This window comes from Myripristis murdjan, chromosome 22 (genome assembly GCF_902150065.1).
Source record: "Myripristis murdjan chromosome 22, fMyrMur1.1, whole genome shotgun sequence".
NCBI classification, from domain to species: Eukaryota; Metazoa; Chordata; class Actinopteri; order Holocentriformes; family Holocentridae; genus Myripristis; species Myripristis murdjan.
The window spans coordinates 18,678,590-18,702,635 of NC_044001.1; the positions used below are offsets into that span (position 1 = coordinate 18,678,590).

The window sequence follows — 24,046 nt, forward strand, 5'->3', positions numbered from 1 at the left end:
TACATCAATATCATTCCTAGTGTGCACAGTTAGACCATCAGTCTGTTGTTTAAGTAGATTTGCACTGCGGTTGATGACAAAGGTCAGGGTCTGACATAGGCTTCCTGAAAGCACTTTCTTCATCTGTCCCCAGGGGTAGGAAGATGTATAGGTAATATGATTATAAATGACGTCACATGTTATTGTTATATTCTGCTGGATGGCAATGCTGTCTTATAAATGTGGTTGATGGGGATCCATTTCCATTCACTCACTCTAGTGTCCCACAGGGCCCAGCTGTGGGTCCCCTCATTTTTCCCCCTGCCAAGATGCTCACATCTGTAAGTTATATGGTCCCCTCCTAAAGCCGAGCTCCTCGTCTCACTCTGCCATGAATGCAATGCTTTGTGAGACAGAGGTATTACACTGTACGATCATTTTGCTTTTCTAAGCTGTGTGTTTTCTGTTTCTGCTTTGTTTGCAGCATATGCAGTGATTGCAAATGGGCAGGTCGAATGTCCCAAAGGTTACAAACGGATGAACCTCACGCACTGTCAAGGTGAGTTATAAAATGTCTTGAAGAATGACCGTTTAGACCTATGGTTTCTGGATGCTGTTACACAGTGTGAACTTTCACAAATATTTTACCCAGAATGCAAAAACATAGATCCACAAAAAATTGAATCAAGTTTGATACCAGAGATCCAACAAAAACACATTATGCATGTATTTCCATAAATACATGGACCTCAGAGGGTCTCTTTAGAAATATTCCTTGCTGTATGTCTGGCCCCTATGGGAACCAGGTCAAGGCTACAATTAGCCTTAGTCTAGGGTCAGAGTTCAGCAGCCTGTAAGCGCCTGTGGTTGCTGTTTTAATTGGTCTTAGGGGTTCTGAGTGGAGCATGGCATGGCACACTGCGATTATGGTAAATGTGGCTCTCTGAGTATGTGGGGGGTGCTTTAGTTAGAAACCTGTTTGTTACTCAACTTCCCTAAAAGTGTTCACAGGAGAGACTGCAAGACCTTATTACTTTCAGATCATCCATCCATCTGCATGTGAAAACAAACTCAAGTTTTCCCTCAGCACATGGTTTGCCAATTCATTGCATGCTAGAGGCTGTTGTCAGCTGGTCATCAGCTTATCAGGAGATAACCACCCACAGTGTCCGCTCTGTGGACAAACATCCACTGAGAGAGAATTTCTTCCATTTAACATAGCTAATTGTTTGTTTTAAGACAAATGACAGATGCTACTCAGATTTATTACTTCACCTTTGAACAAGGCTTAGCACCAGGAAACACTGCTGACATTTTCAATAACAAAATGCAGGGTTTTTTTGACAGTGTAGTTTTTATGGGAACATGGATGGCAAGATTTATGAGCTCCTCTTGGTACCCAGTGACTTGATTAATGGTGTCATAATCCAAAGGGCAGTGCTTACTGAAGCCTATGGAGTGTAACAACATAACGGTCCAATGGACAGCTTTGACTACCTCAATAACAGGCCTCGTCCACTGGTTCAACAAGTTCAACAAGTTTCCTGATCTGCACAGTATGATTGGCCCACTGATTTTCTCAGAGATATGATGGAGTTATTAAGCTAGGAAATTCTTCAGCGTTCCACAGCTTTTTGTAAGGAAAAAAAAACATAGCAGTGGACAAGGACACACTTTTGCTATCCAAAATGGTTTCAAGAGTTGCCAACAAACTTAGTAATTTATCTTGCTTTTATTTCTGCTTTCGTTTTATGATAGCTTCAAGATGTTTCTTCTTTTCAGTTGCTCATTTCTCGAGCTCAGAAAAGCAAAACTGACAGTTACCCACAATATTTACTGGCCAGCACCAGAGTCTCTGTCCCAATCAGCTGCTGCTCCATTCCCAAAAATTATTTTTAATTTAAGACCCTGCAACAGTTGCCAAGTAGGCAATTACCTGATTTTTGCAGGGATTTTGTCATTATTATCAGGACAGCGTCAGGTTCGCCAAACTCCTAACAGTTCCTAGCCTGAGCTGTTTGCACAATATTTTACTGGAACAGAGCAGAGCTTGTCTCATATCCTGCATCACAGTTCTGTGTCTTAGAATAGGCATGATTCACCCTTCTGTCTCCCAGCTCTGGCCCCTGTGGCCTGTGACGTGCATACTACGATAAGACACCCTACTCTACACACCGCTCTCTGACTCCAGGGAAGGTCTCTCATCTGCACAGTGTTTCTTAGAAACTAGGTCAGCTGAATTGGCCTTTTGTATCTGTGCTTGTTAGATGAAAGGCCTACACAGACACATGTGCAGTCTGTGTTGTGGGTGGTAGTAAACTGCTGCAGCGACCAGGTCAGATTACTCATACACCACTTCAAAGAATAGTGGATGGAAGTTTTACATAACTCTTCTGCCACTTTGGATCGACTTAATAAAAGCTACTGACAAACATGAAACGCATTGCAGTAATGATATTTATGATCTTGAATACTACTGAGGCCAACCAGTGAACACTCATCTGTATCGTGCCTTTTAACAAGAACATTTTACATTTCCTGCAGGTAGTGGTCAAATTATAAGGCTTAGACACTGAGAAACATGCATTAATTGCAGTTTTGCAATATTTTGAAAAGGGATGCTTACTTTTGACAAATTCTGAAATGAACACATTTTTGCCTATTACAAGTGTTGGAGACTTTACAAGTAGCTCTAGTTTCTGAGATGGAAATCTTCATACTTTACTCCCTTTGACCATCCAATCCGCTGTGACACTCAAACAAACATGAGCTATGCTGGCCTTTTCCTTTACGATGTTCCTAAAAAATTCCTGTTTTTTCCAAAAGTGAAGAACAGGGCAGGGTCATGTAAGGTCAGTGCGGACAGGTTGTCAGTTTAACCAGAGTTAGGAGACCCTCTGGATGCAGTGCAGGCGTCAATATGCATCACTAAACAGTAAAAACAGGTTCCTGAACAAAACTGTTGAAGGATGCCTATAGGTCCCATCTGGGCCCAAACCACAAGGGCTATACGTCTGCGAGAGCAACCAACCATGAACGTAAAATAGGTGTCGAGATTAGTGCTGGTCATGACAGGCTGTCGTGGAAGTCAGTTTCAATCCCTTCAACCCACCAGCAGACTGTAACAATAGCACTAATCTGGGACTCAACCGAACCATGGATTAAAGACCCCATGTGATGAAGTCTGAGCCCAACTCTGACCTGAACTGTGACCAGATAACACGCTGCTTAAACTAAGACCAAGTCCCCCAGAGCACCCACGTATATTATTTTACCTTGTAGGGCTGCTCGATTAATGGCAAAAATCATAATCGCGATCACTATTGTTTAACGCGATCGGTCATTGACTTTGAGTGGGGGAAAGAGAAATGGGTGGCCTGGATTTACAGCACAAGACGAAAGGAGAGCACTGCACAACGGAATGCAGCACAATAATCGATTTATCTCTATTACCTTGTTTTCGTAATCGTCGGAAGCCGGAATCCTAACTGGAAATTAAACTTGATTAATTACCCAGCCCTAGTTCATTATATAACCAGCAACGAGCTCCAGTTTACCCCAAGAGAACCTGTTTGGTCACAGCGTATGCAGGTGTGACAGCTGTTGTCTGTTGCATGCTTTTTATGTGTCCTATCATATGGCCGGTCCAAACAGATAACAGGGACACATCAATTTTGCTTACAGTGAAGCGGGCTTGTTTACATTGTCACTAGCATAGAGGCTGGGTCATTAGAGGGCCAACTTTAGCCTTAAACATGTCCTTCAATTGTACTCCAATTAAGTACACACACACACACATACACACACATAAACACTCATACAGACGGAGCAAGAGAGGGGGAGAGAAACCACGAAACAAAGAGCAAGAAAAAGAAGAAACAACTGCACCGAAAACAACAGAGAGAACATTGAAGCACTCCCTGGATTTGCCTCAGTCCACAGTATTTATCAGACTCAATCCCTTCCCTTATAAGCTCACTTTTTCCAGCAGGAAGCAAAACAACAAAACAAGAGCAGATTAATTAGAATTGGGAAAATCTGTGGTGGCAGGCTGTCGAGTTCCAGTCGTCAAAGCAATGGGAAAAGGCCTAATGATTTACTCTTTGTTTAACACGGTAGAACAACAAACTTTCCCTGGTCCCAGTGTGATGGCATGACTAAGCGCCTGAAATATGTCCCCCTATGCTCCTGACTGGCACACTAACTAGCTAGCTTACCTCCATTTGGCTTAGAGACTCAGGAGCTGTTGCTGAACGGAGCAATAAGCAAACACCGCTCGCCACGCCACTGCTCCAGCACATGGCCGAGGCTAGACACAGGAAAAACACTCTGGGGCCTTTGCTCCTTGACGTCAGCCGAAGATGCTGCGACCCTGGATGCAGCGAAGGAAATATGCAAGAGGAAATGAAGACGCTAATCGAAACCACTACATTTCCTCTGTGTCAGCCTGAATGTCCTTCTTGCCGCGTTAAAATTTACCAGACCTTGTAAGAGTTTCTAATATTTCTCATGAAATCAAAAGGGTATGTAATCGTTGGTGTGCGCTCTGCTTTACATGGCTCCGGTTTGCGGTGCATGTCTTTCTTTCATGTCATCACCCCGCCTCGCTTTCATGTATTGTGCAACTTGAAATAAAGGTTGTCGTGTTTCATCGCTCCCCGGCAGATGGGGGGGGTTTGATTTCATGATCTAATGTGATATTTTGTCACCTCTCGAAGTACTGAGATTTCTAAAAGGTCACGTCATCCATCAGCTCTACTGGTCGGCATTCACAAAAACCCTGTGCACAACATGTGAAACACAGGACATGGACTAAATCTGATATTGAAATTTGTACATGTGTATGTACTCAAGCGGAACTAAAAACAAGTTCACTGGGAGTTCAGCATCTCGTGTCAAACAGGAAAATAGGACCTTCATCATGGATAATTCATCAATATTACTATAAAACCCTGATAAGACCAGATATCTGGGGTTTTGGATAATGTGATAACGTGATATGGTGACAGTGTTGTCTTTTCTGCCTTACAGGCTGCATTACAGTAATGGAATGCAACTGAACTTCTGAACTTATTTGACTGTTCGAGGTGTTCTGTTATATCCACACGGCTAATAACCATTAATCAAAACACTCTTGCGTGTTAAACTCCAATGGTCATCTCTGCAATACAGTCATGATATCAATTATCAGGTTAAAAATGGGTAACACTAAAATAACCGTCATTAATAAATGGTAAATTGACAGTTAATTAAACTTTGGTTAATAGTTCTTTTACAATTAACAAAGAATAAAATGATTGTGGTTTCGCACATTATTATATTTTATTTACTATATTAAGTATTAATTAATGAATACCTCATGATTTGTTAAACTTTAAGAAATCGTTTGTTAAACATCTGCAAACATTACATAGATAGATGGATATTTTCTAACACTTGGTTAAAGGGTAATAATTGGTTTGTGAACCTTTGATAAACATTATTCGGATGGCTGTTATAAAGCTGTAACTGATTATTATAATAATTAGTTCATGAATATAGTCACAAGCGGCACTTCCAGTCAACACCGACTGTTAGAGGATGAAAGCCTCAGCAGCTTCATTAAAAATATTCAACTTTATAAAGTCCATCCAAATAACGCCTACACTACACACAGTATTTATTAACTATTTATGAAGCATTAATAATACCTGTAACAACTTAATAATAACATCCAAATAATGCTGGTAGACAATCTACAAACCAGTTATTATTACCCTGTAACAAAGTGTTATAAAATATCTGGTCCATCTGTCTATGTAATGTTAGCAGTTGTTTATGTAATGTGATTTCTTAAAGGTTAACAAATCATTTGGCATTCATTAACAAATACCTCTTGTAGTATATAAAATGTTAATAAGTAGTTTACTATGCAATAAGTAAACATTATTAATTATCATTTCATTGTTTGTTATTTGTTAAAGTTGAATTAACTATCAATTTACCAGTTATTAATGATGTTTATTAGAAAGTGTTACTGGTGATTGCATGTCACACGTGCTGCATGTTTCACAGACATCAACGAGTGCCTGATGCCTGGGCTCTGTAAGAACGCCGAATGTCTCAACACCAAAGGGAGCTACAGGTGCACCTGCAAACCGGGCTACATGTTGGACGCTGCAAGAAGCCACTGCGTCTGTAAGTACTGCTCAGTTTGTCTAGGCCAAAAAATGAAAGAATAATAATTAAAGATTGTGATATGTTGTCTCATGCGTTGGCTCTGATGGACATGTTGACTGTTTCCTCAGCGGACAAAGCGGTATCAGACCAGAGAGAGATGTGCTACCGCTCGGTGTCAGCAGGCACATGCTCCCTGCCCCTGTCCCAGCACATCACCAAGCAGATCTGCTGCTGCAGCCGCGTGGGCAAGGCCTGGGGCACCGGCTGTGAGCGCTGCCCCCTGCCAGAATCAGGTACGGACACCTGCGGTCGCCCTGTGCAGTTTCTGTATCTCTCTCCCATTTTGCGCCTTTCGTTCTCTTTTGCCAAACTATCTGCAAGACACTGTCTTCGAAAACGTGTTTGAATTCACGATCCAACTCGCTCAATCTGTGAACTTGGTGAACTGGCCATTTCCACAGTTTGATTGTACTTGTTGAAATGCAATTTGCAGGGTTAAATGTTTTTGCAGATATAAAGTGTCACATGTAATCTCATGCAGCGGTTAGCGATGGCAATGAAAAGCACACAAGCAACGAGTGTTCACTGTTCAGTCACCACTCTTCTGCCTGCCAGCCGTGTAAAGGCAGTTCAAAATAACCAAATGTGTTTGGTGTGGAAAAAGACCAAAAAGCATAACAGTTTTCATATTTTGGAGGCTACATAATAGTGGGAGTCAGTCTTGTGTTATCACTCCAATCCTCAGAGAGAAACCCCACTAATAGGCCAGTTATGTTTCACAGCAGAAATAAATAGCTCGGCCAAGTGAAACATGGGAAGTAGTTGTCATCTTTTTTTCATACCGATCTAATCTTCAAAGTCTTTGAGAGAAAGAGGCTGGTTTTATACAGAGTCCGTATTGGATAGTGATTCATGGGGAATGTCATAGATCAGATATCAGAGAGACAGACCTCCACGCTGCTGCTCAGCCAGGACTGACATAGCACACACACACACACGCATACATACACACACACACAACGCCTGATTACTCTGACACTGGCTTTTGTATGGCCTGACAAGCTGTTAGAGCCATGTTCCATACAAAGCAGCCAGGCCCATTACTGGTGACTTGGTAACAGGAGCCCATTGACTTACATTCCAGCTTTACTCCACCTCCTCTGATGTGGTTCTTCATCATATATAGCCCCACTTCCCTCCACTTTTGATTCATCATTCAGTAGCCTATCATATCCACGTTTCCTGCATTCATGCAACCATTTACGCCGACCACATATCTGTCATTACTCATATCTATATTCCAGACTCTGGCCACTATTGGCACGGAGCTGCTAGCTGCAGGTCAGGTAGGGGACAGAGTAATTCTCACTTGTAATGGATTCACCATCGCTGAGGTTTGCTGGGCTCCGACACAAAGAGGTGCAATCTCCCTCCTTTTATCTCGTCAGCCAATCCTCCATTAGCCTCTCACTCACACGTCTGTGCAGCAGAGAGTTCAAAGGTCAGTCAGTATTACATGATCCTCTGCTTCCTCTGCTTGGCATGGCTGTGTGTGTGTGTGTGTGTGTGTGTGTGTGTTTGTGTGTGTGTCTGTCTGTGTGTCTGTCTCTGTGTCTGTTTGTTTGAGTGTGTCAGATACACTCCGAATCCTTCCAAATCCCCTTTCTGGTAGCCTTCTCTGACAGCTGTCACTAGCGAGCCAAGCGAGCCAGTTCTGCAGCCATAGCCGAAATCCTACCTCCCCATTCACAGCGCACAGTAAAACACAGCATGCTCAGCATAACAGTATTACACGGATGGCTTATGGTATTGCTGCGAACACCAGACAGAAATATGAGCCATAATTACACCCTGGCAGCGTTTCATGTTAGCTTAGGCGCTCGAGAGCAGGATATGGAGGTAGTGTTTTCTATGGCTCATTGTTTGCTGCTGTATGTTTCCTACCCTGCAGACCACTTCAAGGAGATCTGCCCAGCCGGTCATGGATATACCTACTCGCGCTCTGATGTGCAGATATCTCTGAGACAGCTGGAGGAAGACGATCTGAGGGGCGCAGGAGGATCTTGGGAAGAGCAGAGCCCCGTTTACCCCCAGCCCCCGTCCTCCCTGCCGCTGCACCCCTCACAGCAGCTGCCCACTGGGCCACAATATCCCAGTTACCCACAGGCCCCGCAGGTACCCCAGTACCCCCTGTACCCCGAGACGCCACAAGCACCCCAGTACCCCCTGTACCCCGAGACGCCACAAGCACCCCAGTACCCCCTGTACCCCGAGACGCCACAAGGACCCCGGTACCCCCATACCCCACAGCAGCCGCTCTATCCCTTCCCCAACTCCATACACCCAGCCAGCGAAACACCTAGCCAGCCAGAAGGTGAGTGCACACTAAGTCTTTGCCATGTTGACTTTAAGGTTGATAAATGTTTACCCCAGTTGGTAAAGAGATGAATGGTTGTTACTACTGAATCGACTGTAGATATTATGCTCTTAGCTCTGGGAGTTACCCAAACATGGTATTCACTTTACCACTTGGATATTTTTACCACAAGCCGCAGCATAAACAATGCAGGGTAGCTGGATGATTACACAATGAGGGTCCTTTTTTTAGGGGATGTAAACGGATTAGCTTTTTGTGAGAATCTAAACATCAACAGGATGTTTTGATCCCCATAAATAAAGGCTTGATCCGCCGGCGCACAAATGCGAAAGAGTATTCATATCCCGCCGTCCATCAGCGTGCACCTCCTCCGAGCAGCGCAGCCGAGGAGCAGTCCACAGAGGTCAAACATCTGAGTCCTCGGGTTTTTCTGTGAAACTTTTTTCTTGATTTAATGCTTATGAGATAATTTATTGGCATAGCCGCAGCATTTTGATTTATGTGAGGAGACAATTCCATAAATATTTAGGGATTTTTGTCTTCATTATCAGAGATATCTATTTCCCAGTCTCTATTTGCATTTTTCCATGGCCAGTAGTCTGCACTGCTTTTTCTAGTACAAGCTCCTCTCTCTGGCTTAGAGGATAAATGTTCTGTAAGCTTTGTTTTATTAGAAATAAAGACATACAAAGCAGGAAGTCCAGAACCCAAAGAGATAATGGGCCGATATGTGCCGATATTTAGTGATGGTGCCTGTTAATGCAAACAGAATGTCAGCGTTTTGCTACAACTAAACCTTCCTCTCTGTGCCTGTCTCCCAGCAGATGTGGAAATACTGAGCGTGGTGAGTTCCCCCTCCCTGTCAACCTCTTGGCACAGACTTTTGAAATGTTTATCTTAGAGAGATATGCTCTAGCTATCTCCGCTTGAAGGTTTATTATGATTACGTAACTTATTGAGACCACATTTTGGTAAATAGACTCACTTATTTTGCGTTGAATATGATGTCAAAAGCAAGGACATCAACACTTTGACCATAACTTCTACCAAATCAAATTATTAAATCAAATAATATGTGCTTGTTTTCCAGCCGACTGTTGTGACTGACTCACCGTTGATCTATCCAGGTAAAAAAAAAATAAATAAATAAATTCAAGGCTTTACTCATACAGAACATATGCTGTCTCTAACCTCACCTTGACATTTACTGGTGCTTTTACCCTTCTCCTTTTTACCCCCCAATGTCTCTTGTAACACTAATTTAGCCTCGGTCAGCTTCAGGTCCAAGCGAGATTTACTTTCAGTCTGGCACAGACCTCCGATCTGCTTTCTGTATATTGCTCTTGCACAGCAGTGGTTATCTCTAGCCTTGTCTACCCTCGTGCCAGTGAAAACACTGTCAAAGTCTGACGGTTGACTCCATTCCTCTTCGTCCAGTTGACATTATTTCTGTCATTGTTCTGTATTTAACCAAAAGAAAGGCATAAATCATCTCTATATAGCTGCCATGCTTTGGTGGGAATGACTGCCTTAGCATTAGTGGCTGGGAAAAGAAGTGTGTCATTTAGGTTGTACAGAAGGAGAACTCACTGTGTGTGATCATTTGAGTGATTCTGTGTATAGATACTCACTACATGTTTCCTCTTCTCTCATAGCAGAGACCTCAGACTCCACTATTGTCAACCTGAGGCCAGAGACTGAGGATACAGCCCCCATAGACTCAGCCACAAAGGCCACAGGTAAGACATAACCGTACCAACACTGTTGGCACTGTGTAAGCAATGTACAAAAGTCAGTCTTCATCAGGGTTGTGTCAAAACGGGTTGGTCCCTGTGGCTCAGAAAAGGACTTACCTACCTGCCTCAGACTTTTTTAGATCGTCCTACTCCTACACGGTGGAATGTCAGTCTGCTTAATCTTAAATGTTATTTTCCTGTTCTGAAAAACATTCAGTGTTTGTTTTTTTTACTCTACTACCACTGTTAAGACCCAGAATGGCACTTTCCTCTTTATTATTCTGTATTATCAGTGGTGATGTAATTAAAACATGGGCTTATCTCCATGGAGTTTAATGTCTAACCATTGTAGTTCCATGCATAAGAGGAACATGATGCTGGACTGTTCATTTTTGATGTTCTCTGTCAACTCTTAGCATACAGCAGCACATTTTTGTAGGCTTACCCGGACTATAGCCGGGGAAAAGCTTGTATTGTGCTTTTATTTGACCCCTTTTCTCAGAGCCAAGTTGGCTTGAGGCTGCTCCGCAGCAGAGGGCGAGAAACCAAAGAGAGCGCGCCTTTTGGAAGGGGAAGCTGTCTCATCTGGACAGAGGCCAGATATAGAAAGAAGGAAGAGAGGATAAGAGTGAGTTTATGTGACAAAGAGAATGACAACAAGATTGAGAGACACTAATAACAAGTCTCACAGTAAAAAGTAGTAAAACTTAAAGTAATGTACAGTGCGGGGCATAGTTGGGTTTGTTGCTCTTAGCCAGAGCCAGAGCGCAGTCCAGTATCCCTACTTCACCAGAATCCATTTGGATGGAAAAAGACATGAACAACACCAATGACAGGCTCCACTGTGCATGGCTGCTGGCCTGTTTCTCTCCGACCCCTTTGTAAGCGCTCCATACCACCTGTTAGAACACTACAGCGCTGTAAAACCTGTCTTCTCATCCAAGACCCCACCTATAAAACAGCAAGACAGTTTCCATGGAGAACAACATGTGTTGGCGGAATGCACCTTTTTTTTTTTTTTTTTTTTTACAGTTTCTAACTTATTGCGTAACTCAAACATAGAAATAAGTTTAATACCGTCTGTCTATATTCCGAGATGTTTTATTGACAGTGTGCACCTTTGGTATGTTGGTGTCTTTTTGTAGATATTGACAAGTGTGCCATCACCCCCACCATATGTGGCCATGGGAAATGCATCCCTGTGCAGACTGGCTACACCTGCTACTGTGAGCCTGGATACAAGCTCAGTGCTCTGCAGACCAACTGCATCGGTAAGTGAAGAGAGAGAGTGAGAGAGAAAGAAAAAGAGGGGGAGTGAGACATGGGGAGTGAAGGGTGATGGAGGAGCACTCAAACACAGAAGCCTCAGGGGCTCCGTCTCTCATAATCTCAATGCAAGCACATCCTTGACACCAAAGGCTTCCCCAGTGCAGAAGCCTTGAGAAATCAAGCCGGCCAAAATGAAAAGGATCCTTTTGTTTATGTTGACCTGTTCTGTGATGCCTGACAACAGCGAACAGGCCATCCAAAGAGCTGCCACGGTGCTGTGATCTCTTGCCTCACGGCGAGGGCCTTGGCCAAAGCCTCCGCTCGATCCGCTCGGCTGGGCTCGGGCCCATCACTGAGGAATGCCTGTGCCGTAGAGGAGCTCCAGAGTCGGGGCTTGGAAAGTTTACAGACTCCAGTGGTGAAGTGGAACTGTAATGTAATGTCACAACAAAACTCTTCCCTCTCCGTCTGCTTCTCTGTTTCTCTGTCTCTGTCTTCCTTTATCTCCTCGCAGATGTGAATGAGTGCGAAGAGGACCCTTGCGAAGGGAAGGGCCAATGTGTGAACACCTTCGGGTCCTACACCTGTCAGTGCTACAGCGGCTACAGCCAGGTCATCACCCAGAAAAGGAAGTTCTGCCAAGGTGAGGGAGAGCGCAGATGTTGGTGGGAGGTGTAGTGTTTCTGAGGGATGTTCTCCCCCGCGGGCTGCTGTTAGTTTCTGAAGTGCAGAACCGCGAGTTCTTGTCTGTCAGCGCTGTTCATTTAAAAAGTAGACAGTGGTGATTAATGCGCTGGAAAACAATAGTCACATTCTTTTCCATTCTCCTTGGTTTTCATTCAAACTGGCAGACATTAATGAGTGCAGCATGCCCAATAAGTGCCAGGATGGTGAATGTGTCAACACGGAAGGATCTTACACCTGTGAATGCAAGAGTGGCTACGCCAAGTCCTGGAGGGGCCTATGTGAAGGTGACACACATGCAAGCATGCACATATAGGCTCACACATACACACATACACACACATCATAGTTAACATAGTATCACAAAGCTGGCCAGGCCTATTTGTTAGCTGCCATGAGTTAATGTGTAGTTCACTTACAGAAAAAACGCCGTTGTATTTTCCTCTGGTCCAAGCCAGGAAACAAAAACAATGTTCAGTTCGGAACACAGGGAGTGTGTGTGTCTGTGTGTGTGTGTGTGTGTGTGAGAGAGAGTGTATGAGCAAGACAGTGCACTCAAATCCATTCATGCATGTGCATATTGTTTTAATAATGACTATTTCTAATTATCAATGTAATGTCCCACCCTGTCCCTGAGCAGATGTAGATGAGTGCAGAGATCCCAGCTCCTGCCATGGTGTCTGTGTCAACACGCCGGGGTCCTTCCACTGCCAGGCCTGTGGACTCGGCTTCAGGTCTGCCAACGGAAGATGTGTGGGTAAGACTAACCCCCTCACCCCCACCCTCATCCTCACACCTCCCAAGGGCGTCTCTGACCATTGCCTGGAAGAGAGCTGGTTTTCCTTCTTACACCGTAAAGGCTCTCTGTATTGGCTAACCTTGTCCACTTTACGTTGACAAAGCTGCTCCCGGTTGGCACCACCAGAAATAACCGAGGCGTCATGGCAACCGTCCGCGCTGTTAAGGACGTGCTGACAGCCCGTGATACAGCACAGTTCAGCAAATAGCACGCGCTGAATTAGATTTGGTGCTTGTGGCTTTTTGCTCCGAGGGATGGAGTGACTGTGGATCTGCCTGGGAGTTACATAAAGCACAAGTGCATTTCATGCTTCAGAAGACTTAATATTGGATGTTTTATGTTGAGTGCGGACTACTGCTGGGCCCACACCGCAGCCCCAAACCACAACGATGACGGTTATTGCGTGGGCAGAGCTTGGCCCTCCACCCTTTCTGTCCATTCAGTGTTTCCATGTATGATATATCAGTGCCCCCACCCTGCAGTCTCCGCCTATCCCCCATATTGTTTAAACACATTCACCGTGTTATTGCTGATCTTTTCATATCACCGGCCTCTGTAAAAGATTGTTTATAATACTTCAATTTGGGAGAGTCCAAATATTTTCCCTCGGCCACAGCCTTGAACAAACAGCCTATTATTGTTGGAGAGCTCTGGCCACTGTACTGTTGGGCCCAGCGGAGCCCAGTGAGGCTTTATTACCACTGCTGGGCTGGGCGAGAGGACGGAGGAGTCAGAGGAGATGTATTGGAGGGTCGCGGGGTCAATTCCCTGCTGTTAAGAGGTGCCGACATGCAAACAAATTGTGTCACTCACCCATAGTGTTGTCTGTGGCACACTAAAAACCACACCGGTGGATTATGAGAGTTGAATACACAAACTACTACAGTATATGAGGTCTGCGATGTGTTGAAGCTAACACAACCTTGAAGTGGCCCTGTTACATAAGAGCCTGACTGGTGTTGCTACATCGCCTCTCTATGACCTTGAACCCCTCTAATTTGCTCGGAAACCTAAGCTCCTGAGGTGACTATTCCAGAAATGTGAAAGGAGCTTGAACGAATAGCCAGTGGAAAATGTGGCAATCAACTTAGTGGAAGTTGCCAGTGTTTTGGGATTCTCTTTAATCGATTTTTCATTGAGTGCGATGACTGATCGAAGTAAATCATCGGTTACGTGTGGTCTTATGAAAAGTTTCAAGTCTCAAAGTCTTCCCCTTAAAAGAAAACACTACTTGAATTTCCTTCTGTTTTCACTAATTGCCAGCTCGCTGAGATTATTCATTCTGTGTAATGATGCTGATGTATAAATAGCAAAAGAGAGGAACCCCTGTAAATGAGGGGTAACATTAGAGGTAAATGTTTTTATTCAGAACACCCACAGGGGCATCGCTAACAGGCTCGCAGTGTTTGCCTGAAGCTGAGGGAGTCACATAAAACAGGCAACATGAGCGCCGGGTTCCAGTATTTGCTTCAGTCAATTGACTGTAGCACAGTAGTTTGGACCCAATTGGCCGCATCGTGGATAAGCCTAATTGCTGGTGTGATAGAGAAAACAGCTCCATTCCGTTGTCAAGGCTTATCGCTGAGTCCGGAGAGATGCCGGGAGATTGGGGAAACAAAGCACTGGGCCACACTGACAGACGTCTGGCAGTGCCCACGGCTAGGCAAACAAAACCCCGTCTGTGACTCTCTCGCAGTGTTTTCACTGTGCGAGCTCTCTGTTTCGACTGTCTCTGTCACCTCTCAGTAACGTCCTCTCTGACACACACTCTTCCTTCCCCTCCCTGTTTCTCTTCCTCCCTCTCTCTCTACCTCCCACACACACACATACATACACACCCACATACACACACATGTATGTATGTACTATGTATATATATACATATATGTATATGTGTATATATGTATGTATAGATATATAGATATAGATATAGATATAGATATATACACACACACATTTGCTTCTCATTTTCTTCCCACAACACGCAAACATTTTTGGAAGAATATCCATTGCAAACACCTAACCTGAAGCATTACCTTTGTTTAACACTTCATGGATTCCACTATAAAACAAATAGTTCTGCGTGAAGTTTTCCACAAATATATTATGTTTTTTTTTTTTTTTTTTTTTTCCTGGGTCAGCCATTCTGACTCAGAGCCTGGTGTGGAAAAGATTAAGCCACTGCTACAGATAGTAAAAGGCATTCATGACTGTAATGTAATAAGCATTTATTTTGCACAACCTAATAATGCTGTAATCTCTCTCCTCATACTTTTCATTCATACTTTCCACGCACCCTAACATGCTGGGGTATTAACCATATCAGTCGCATTCGTTTATATAACCTTTGTTTGGTGTATTCTTGTTCATTTTCTTGGCTGTATCCTATTGCTGTGTGGTGCTACAATAACGCAATTTCCCCACAGGAATCACCAAAGTTTCATTTTTATCAGATTTGCTCTCATGTTGATCACAGTTTGCAGTTAAGTCAGGGAGAAACCCTCATAATCACCCTCTCTAACATGCTATGTCATGTCCTCTCCTGACCTCTAACATCATCAGATGTGAACGAGTGTTTGAACCAAACAGTGTGTGGTCTCGGTAGATGTGTCAACACTGAGGGATCCTACAGGTGCAACTGCTTCCAAGGATACGAACTCTCATTGGACAACATTTGCCAAGGTAATAGGGATGGGTATCAGCAAGAATCCCATGATACAAGATGCATCACATGACACAAGTCACAATACAACTCTAATTATCTTGATTTAATGCAATACTCTACAGAATTGACTGAAAATATATAAAATGAACATCAAGTACAATCTACTGCATTATGATCAAGTGAAGTTTATTTGTAGAGCCCCTCTCACAATGTTGCATGAGGTAAATAATGACAATAAAATAAGAGCATAAGATAAAAAAAACTATAAAACCTTAACCAACATTCACACACACATATGGGTGAATTCACACACATGCATGTGGTCAGCATAGCACTCACACTACACAACAAAGCTTAACAAAGTAAGAATAAAATGCATCAAACTATATAAAATGGAGCATTAAGGCATATAAAATACATAGAGGTAAAACAGGCACATCGGGGAAGATGATAAGATGCGGAAAGCAAATGTGATTTATAATTTCAGCAGGGAGAGAATTCCAAAAATTGGGAGTGTGACAAGAAAAATTTGGATTTCCAATGTTTTTCTTTTCATTAGCACAAAGTATACTGAGAAGGCCAGAATCTTGAAATCGCAGGGCCCGGACTGAATAAATGGTAAAATGAGATTTGACGCGGATGATGCAAGCCCATTTCAATTTTGCACCTTAAAATCAGACCTTGCACAATAAGGGGGCCAGTTTACAGATCACATACTAGTGGTTGAGAGGCCAGAGAATAAGACATCACAATAATCCAGTCTTGAGGAGACACTTTGACCGACTAATAAAAAAATACAACGTATTTCATGATAAATCAGGTGATGAACTGACTCAAAACGATTTTTATACTAGGGGCTAGAGAGCTGATGCAGGTTTGTGAAAAACAGTCTTGCAGCACTCAGCTGTAGCTGTATTTCTTGCACAGCTCTACAAGGGAACATGGCAAAAAAGTCAGCCAGGTTTTATTGATGTCCCATAACAAAGTAACATCTCTGCAAACAGTTGTCCACGGTGCTACCACAGAAGTGTTGCAGGTCTGCTGAAGTCAGCCGTGTTTGAATAAAATGCTACAAGGACCAAGCGGCAGTCTTTGTTTCCTGAGGCCCTCTTTTTGTTCTGCCTCCTTCCTCCAGATGTGGATGAATGCGTGCTCCCGGGAGCCTGTCTCCACGGCCGGTGTGTCAATCTGGACGGCACCCACAAGTGCACCTGTAACCATGGTTACCAAGCCACCTCAGACAGCAAAGCCTGTGAAGGTCTGCGAAGGATTATCTAAGCCTGTTGGGTGTAACTCATCACCGCATGCTTCTCAACTCGTGGAGCTGTTTCGACAGCAGCATAATGTCTTCTCTGCAAATTATTTCTTTTTGTTAGATGTCAACGAGTGCGCAGCCGGTAATATGTGCCCTGCGGGAATTTGCATCAACACTGAAGGTTCCTACACTTGCCAAAACTGCAGGCCCGGATTTGGACCATCTGCTGATGGACTGAGATGCGATGGTATTACGTTTTCTCTAATGATTTAGAATACATGTCTCAACACACTGGTAGGTCGTGCCCATTTGCATGTCCATTTGTGATGAAGCTGTTATGTTTTTTTTTTCAGATTTAGATGAGTGTGCTCAGGGAGATTTGTGTTTGGGTGGAGTGTGTACCAACACTGAGGGATCCTACATGTGTACCAGCTGTCAACCTGGCTATACAGTGTCCCAAGACCAGCAGAGCTGTGAGGGTAAGTCCAGTCTTGCCTGTTTACCTCGCACTCTTATTCTTTGAAGACTTGCTCAACACATCTGGGCAGCGTGTCAAGTCAAAATGGTTATGATGAAACTCTTCTGTTTTGCACACATGTTGAGTAATTATGCCATTCTCATTTGCCAACCTGTGATTTAAATGCGTGTCTGTGCTGGTGTGCATGTGTCCCCCCTAGATATTGACGAGTGCCAGTCTCTGTCTACCTGCGTCAACGGGATCTGCCTGAACTCAGAGGGCTCTTACACCTGCAACACCTGCCCTACAGGATACAAAGTATCATATAATGGAGAGATATGTCAAGGTTGGTTTACTTAGCACTTCTCATCTAATGGCGTAATGCATAACATTATCTGCATTTTTCTATTGTGACTCAAACCCTTTCTGCTGGAGGTGATAATGATAATAGTCTTTCACCAGTTGCAACCTTGCACCTGTAGAAATAACCCATCCTGTGTTGTTTCATTGTTCAGATATTGATGAGTGTGCGCTGCCCACTACGTGCCCTGAAGGAACATGTACGAACACAGATGGTTCCTTCACATGTGTTACCTGTAAGCCTGGATTCAGAGTCTCTGAGGATGGACAGCAGTGTGATGGTGAGGTTGTTGGCTCCATTTACGTGTATACTGTTTCAGCTGAACATGTCAGACCTTTCCTTGCACCCGACAGAGTCACAGACGAGGGCAACTGTGCCAGCTCTGTTTAGCGTCCCACTTGGCTTTGGCGTGTGCCCCGCAGGGCCTTTCTCCCGAGTTGCCAGCCGGTTCGGGTTGTGTGTAAACGGCATCAGGTGTGACAGCTTGGACACAAAGCCCCTTCTTCTGAGCTCAAAATCCCAAAATACTCCTCCTAGACATCACATCATAGCTGGATCCTGGACCCCTCTGCCTCTGGCACCAATCACCTGATCGTTGCTCAACACGATGAGACACCAGTTCCCAAATAGAACATGATGATGTCAGCCGTATGTCCCGCAGATAGCTCAGCCGGAGAGATAGAGGCGTCGACATTCATAATTAGCCTTGTTTCAATGATTACCGATCTAGCTGATTGTTACTGGCGGGCTTTATTTATTTGGAGCCAGAGATGGTAATCTATGCTATGATGTGTCCATGTGTTTGTGTCCAGATGTGGATGAGTGCTTGGTGGCTAACATGTGCCCGGGCCAGCTATGCGAGAACACCCTAGGATCCTACACCTGCAGGAGCTGTGGAGCCGGCCGGCAACTGTCTGAGGACGGTTACATCTGTGAAGGTAAGACCGCCAATCTACCTGTCTACCTAGAGCAGTTAGAACTGTCACTTTGGTAAACACTCGACCCCGTAAGACTGCAGTCAAAAAGGAATGCATAGAAACCCAGAACCTGATTAAACTAAATCTGTACAGCGCTTAGTAATTTGTCATGACATGATTTATGAGATCAAGGCGGTGAAACTGCTTTGACGAATCCAGGGAGGTTCGACCTGTCATGACTTCATGGGAAGGAGAACAGGAATGATTGTTTAAAAGGATTCAAACATGGCCTCGGTTAGTCATATGCACTATGTTTTTTAATGGAAGTGTGGATCAAGCCTAGGAGGAAGATCCCCCTCTGATATGTGTCTTTGTGGTGGGAAAAACTTTTACAAAACAAGCTCAAGTCCAAGTCGGCCTCTGATTGGATTTTAATGGATGCCTCTGATGCCATGGAAAATATTAAGGGCTTAATTTGAAATGAAGTCAACCACTCCCCTGCCTTCCACGTACTGTAGCCAGCGCGCCCTGCTGAACTCATTCTGTTGACCCAAAGGCAAAACGGAGCCGTCTCAATCACTTAACAATGGCCCACACTATTTTCTCCTTAAGAAATACAATCTGTACTGGGTTGAGGAATTTCCAGTGATCACATAACAGAGAGCCAGTGACTGTTTGTAGATACAGTAATTATACACCACCTGTAATAGCTTGCTGTATTGGATTTGATGCCTGTCCTGCATACTTATCTTTCCACCCTTTTTAATAAAACACTGTCAGTGCAAGCTAATAAAGAGGGCTTTGCTTACTGTATGGTAGGCAGTATGTTAGGCCACACTCTGCCATTAATAATTTTTAACAGATAAGATGGTGAACTAGCAAACTGACGGCTCTCCAGAGCTCTGTCTGTATAGACTGATAACCTGTGGGTAACCTTTTCCTCATATCATGTCATATTGCTGCATTCTTCCTCTTCTTCTTTATCTTCTTCTGCTTCTGTTTTTCTTACTTTGCTTCCTCCTCTGCTGCGTCTGCTATTTCTTCTTCCTTCTTCTTCTTTTTCCTCTTCTTCTCGTCTTCTTCCTCTTCTACCTCTCAGACATTGATGAGTGCCAGAATCCAGGTGTGTGTCCCATGGGTGTTTGCACCAACACAGAAGGCTCCTTCTCCTGCATGACATGTGACCCGGGCTTCACAGTGGCACCCAATGGCCTCTCCTGTGAAGGTACAGTGAACTGTGACTTTAAAATTCTGCTCAAGGGTGGTTATCGATGACTGCTGACATTTCCGATGGCGATGCAATCACCTCCTTAGTCATCCATTCCAACGCATTAAGAGGCAGTAAGAATAAGTCATTATTTAATGAGGTAAATTGTGCGTTTTTGACACATTCCCTGTGGTCTGGAAGCTCTTCATCGAGATGACAAACTTGGGCACATTTGAATGGACACCCAATGGGTTACATCTGGTATGAATGTGTCATACTGATGACGTGTCTGTGTGTGTGTGTGTGTGTGTGTGTGTGTGTATTGGATGTTATCCAGATGTCAATGAGTGTGAGGACACCAGTTTATGTCTGGGAGGTCAGTGCACCAACACCCGTGGTTCCTACAGTTGCTCTTGTCCCACTGGGCTGGAACTGGTTGATGGGACATCTTGCAGAGGTAGTCTCTCTCTCACACACACACACACACACACACACACACACACACACACACACACACACACACACACACACACATATACACACATGCACATGCACATGCACACAAACACACCCAGTTATTGGATACAGTCAACTGTTACATGTGGTTTACCCCATTTTGGCATTTTGACACAGACTTGTGTGTTTGTTTGACAGATGTTGATGAGTGTTTAACCATCGTGGGAATCTGTGGAGAGGGAGACTGCTTGAACACTGAGGGCTCCTACATCTGTATCTGTCCTGATGGATACACCACCATCAGTGGAGGGATTGGTTGCCAAGGTAAGGGCTTGTAACAGAAACACTAACAGTAATGGGAAATAAATTTAAAGATAATTTTATGGGGTTTGTGTAATAGGGCAAGGCATATTCACAGTTGGATAGGTTTGGTAATAATATAATAATAGTTGTTAACCCGTATTGGCCATGGCGAGAAGCCTCCTAACTTTATTGGCTTGTCTGAGTCTGTTAATTTAGTGGAGACAGGCAGGCGGACAGTGTCTTCACCCCATCTTCCTTTTATCTCTCTCTCAACTGACCCCCTGCCCCCCTGCCCCATCCCACCTGGCTGGAGTGCCAGGCTGGGTAATGTATGAGGCTGGGACCCATGGCATGGGTGCTCAGACCAGCCATTGTGTGAAATGGGCCATGGCCTGACATCAACCATCTCAGTGCTCCCTCCCAGCTCCCTCTCTCTCAGCTCGGACATCAGTTTGATGTTATTCCAGTCGCACCCGATGACCCACGGTCACAGCAAGCGGGAGAAAATGAATCTTAATCAGTGCCCAGCGAAGATGAGCTTTTCCTTTCAACAGAATGCAACATTTTCTGACAAAATGCCTAAGAAAGAATATGAGATACCTTGGGCTGGAACAAATTGGATCAGCGTTTTTGCTGGTGTGGTTTGTAACTAAGAGGTGAAGTGAAGTAAATGGCGAAACTTTTGGCAGCAAAATAGCCGGTCATGATATGAAGCAGGTAAGTTTGGAGCTTTTGGACCAGAGCCCTACAAGAGGTTGACATGGTCCTTTGATGGGTGAGGAAGGCTGAGGGGACCATGCTCTGGCACTGGGAGCACCAGCATCCGCAACTCACTGAGCAAACTCTGCCCAGCCTGCATCAGGCGCTTTGGCCCCCTGCCATTGCAAATACTGGGCTCTAATTATCCTATAAATCAGCAGTTGTCGTATATTTTCATGCAGTCTGCCATTGTGTGTACAGTGCTGACACAATGAAAGCCAGACCCCTCTGACATGGGCCCTGCAGGGAGAGGCACAGGGAGGATTAGGCCATATGGGTTTATGGGGATGAAAGATGGGTTTAGTCAGGTGAGGCCAAAATGATGCTTGGCCTTGAGCAGACATGTCTTTCAGCAATAAAAGAACATCCATAATAACAGAATGTAATGGAAATGAGATGCAACAAAAATTCCTCTAAATCAACATACTCCACCGCCGCACTGCTGCACCTCTCAGTAAAGGTTTTGAAGTCCTTGAAGTAATTCCAGAACATGTTAATGTGCTTACCCATAGTCTGAAATATCGATTGATCCTCTGTGTTTGTGCAAATGCGCCTCTACCTCGCCTGCTCTAAAAGGTTCATCTCATTATCAAATGTTGGAAAACAAAGACAGGCTTTTCCCTTGTGATGAATTTCCCCTGCTTTGCTGCCTTACCCCCACCTTTTACCCCGGGTCCAAATACCTTTGCAAGTTATGTTGTAATGCTGCAATTATCCACCAATCTACAGTTAATCAGGCATGCAACCTTCATTATTAATTTTTACTAGTCAGAGGGAATGTTCTCAGCCTGAAAAGCTGAGGTAGATGGGTTTTTTTTTTTTTCTAGTTTCCTGTTTGCCAGTATACCGTTAAGTGCTCCAAATGGCCAATGCATCTTGCGTTCAGACAAGCGCTTGATTGCACTTGCATTCTTTTTTCGTGATACTTATGAGTAGGAGTGGTACTCCCTGTGGACTTAAAGAAGACAGAGGATATATGGGGATATGTAGTAGTAATCAATATGTAACAAATCTTGACTCTCCTTTTCTCCGATCATCTGTTGCATTCCCTCATTGCTCTCTGTCTCCCTCGCTCTCTTTTAGATGTGGATGAATGCAGCAGAGACAGCGTGTGCATCCGAGGCCATTGCCGCAACACTGAGGGCTCCTACATGTGCTCGTGTGAGACTGGCTTCAAGTTCAACCCGGAGACAGCTGACTGTGAAGGTGAGACAGGGTGAAATCAGCTTTTACTCCCTTGTGACATCCTGTTGGTTTTGTAATAGTGATTATTGAGCCAAGGCTACACCCTCAGGCTTCTGCTATCTGAGCAAACCAACATATCAGGATTCGTTGTTTGATTGTCACGCTACATTTAGACTTGAGCATACCCGGTATAGCACAGTTGGCTGTGATTAATTGTGTATTGCCTGTGATATGTCAGCGGGGACTGAGCTCCACTGAAAATGTCCAAGACTTGCATGGAGTCTTTCCTCCCCGGTGAAGACTTAGGGTGCCTGGATGCCACGGCTGGAGCCCTGCTCCCCCTATGGGAGTATGAATGACCCCATTGTGAGCTAGAGGTGTTTCTCCCTCTGGAACGTCTCCCTTTAGCTCCTTCACAAGTTCTTTGGTTGCTGTGATAATATTGTTCTTGGCCTTTCCCATTGCCTGCTGTGCTTACTGAGGACAGCTACACCACAGGCCTTCTGGCCAACTCCTGCTGCACAGCCATTATACTGGAAGCAGAGGAGCTGAGGGGGGATTTGAGTGTGTGTGTACGTGTGTGGGTGTGTGGATGCACGTGCATGCCCATGCGTGCATGTGCGTTTCTGATTCCACATGTGGTTGCATTTGAATATGCCTCTGTTTGTCGGATACTAACCAACATCTGTCTCTGTATTTGTGCAGACCAGAATGAGTGCAAGGAGTTTGGAAGCTCAGTGTGTGGTACCTGGCGCTGTGAGAACACCATCGGCTCCTACCGCTGTTTCATGGGCTGCCAGCCTGGCGTGGATGGAGAGGAGAATGTCGACTGTGGTAAGTGGTCAAAATGAGAACAGTTTCAGGTATAATACACACAATGTTATGATTTGAAGCCGCTCAGAGACTTTAACAAAACAGCGAGAGCCTAAATGTCTGCCGGCCTATATAGACATATAGACAGATTGTCTGCACTTTCCTGATTAACCTCTTCAACTCTGCCACTCCTGTCAGTGGTCTCATCATTACAAATGAATGTTGCGTGCCTGAGCTTTGTTCAAACCCACACAAACGTATTTTAAATTCTAGTGGAGGTCCCAAGGTTTCCAAAGATACCAAATATGTCCTGCTGAATTACAGGAAAATGTGCATAAAATGATGCACAAAACATGTAGCTATTTTCTGTTTGATGTAATGGTGCAATTTTGAAACAGTGGCATCTCGGGTTTGAATATTTCACTCAGGTTAAGTGTGATCTAGCTTCAATGAATTGTAACCAGCAAATACAGAATATATATGTGATGCATGATATGAAAAAAAAACAAAAAACACTGAAACAACTTAGGGGGAATTTAAGGGAAATGAGAGTTCAAGAGGTTAAGCTGTTTCTGGAAACATCTGGAGAAACCTACCTTCATTCTGTCTCACTGCTTAATTAACCTTTAACCGCTAGAGGCAGCACCATCACATCAACCACCTTC

General features: G+C 44.2%; 1 protein-coding gene across 2 annotated transcripts in view; it reads left to right on the plus strand.

Annotated features, from left to right (window-relative positions):
- The window catches only part of LOC115354403 (latent-transforming growth factor beta-binding protein 2-like), an 86,369-nt gene that overhangs the window by 46,182 nt on the left and 16,141 nt on the right, over positions 1 to 24,046 (plus strand). Inside the window, exons 9-31 of one of the 2 annotated variants that reach the window (XM_030044794.1) lie at positions 464 to 538; positions 6,034 to 6,156; positions 6,267 to 6,431; positions 8,090 to 8,512; positions 9,340 to 9,359; positions 9,606 to 9,642; positions 10,171 to 10,254; positions 11,397 to 11,522; positions 12,035 to 12,163; positions 12,372 to 12,491; positions 12,845 to 12,961; positions 15,566 to 15,685; positions 16,804 to 16,926; positions 17,045 to 17,170; positions 17,277 to 17,402; positions 17,601 to 17,726; positions 17,896 to 18,021; positions 18,554 to 18,679; positions 19,758 to 19,883; positions 20,203 to 20,322; positions 20,520 to 20,645; positions 22,467 to 22,589; positions 23,274 to 23,402. In XM_030044794.1, the coding sequence (XP_029900654.1) occupies positions 464 to 538; positions 6,034 to 6,156; positions 6,267 to 6,431; positions 8,090 to 8,512; positions 9,340 to 9,359; positions 9,606 to 9,642; positions 10,171 to 10,254; positions 11,397 to 11,522; positions 12,035 to 12,163; positions 12,372 to 12,491; positions 12,845 to 12,961; positions 15,566 to 15,685; positions 16,804 to 16,926; positions 17,045 to 17,170; positions 17,277 to 17,402; positions 17,601 to 17,726; positions 17,896 to 18,021; positions 18,554 to 18,679; positions 19,758 to 19,883; positions 20,203 to 20,322; positions 20,520 to 20,645; positions 22,467 to 22,589; positions 23,274 to 23,402 (2,916 nt within the window). The remainder of the gene's footprint in view (positions 1 to 463; positions 539 to 6,033; positions 6,157 to 6,266; positions 6,432 to 8,089; positions 8,513 to 9,339; positions 9,360 to 9,605; positions 9,643 to 10,170; positions 10,255 to 11,396; positions 11,523 to 12,034; positions 12,164 to 12,371; positions 12,492 to 12,844; positions 12,962 to 15,565; positions 15,686 to 16,803; positions 16,927 to 17,044; positions 17,171 to 17,276; positions 17,403 to 17,600; positions 17,727 to 17,895; positions 18,022 to 18,553; positions 18,680 to 19,757; positions 19,884 to 20,202; positions 20,323 to 20,519; positions 20,646 to 22,466; positions 22,590 to 23,273; positions 23,403 to 24,046) is intronic. The other variant, XM_030044795.1, reaches the window with a different exon arrangement.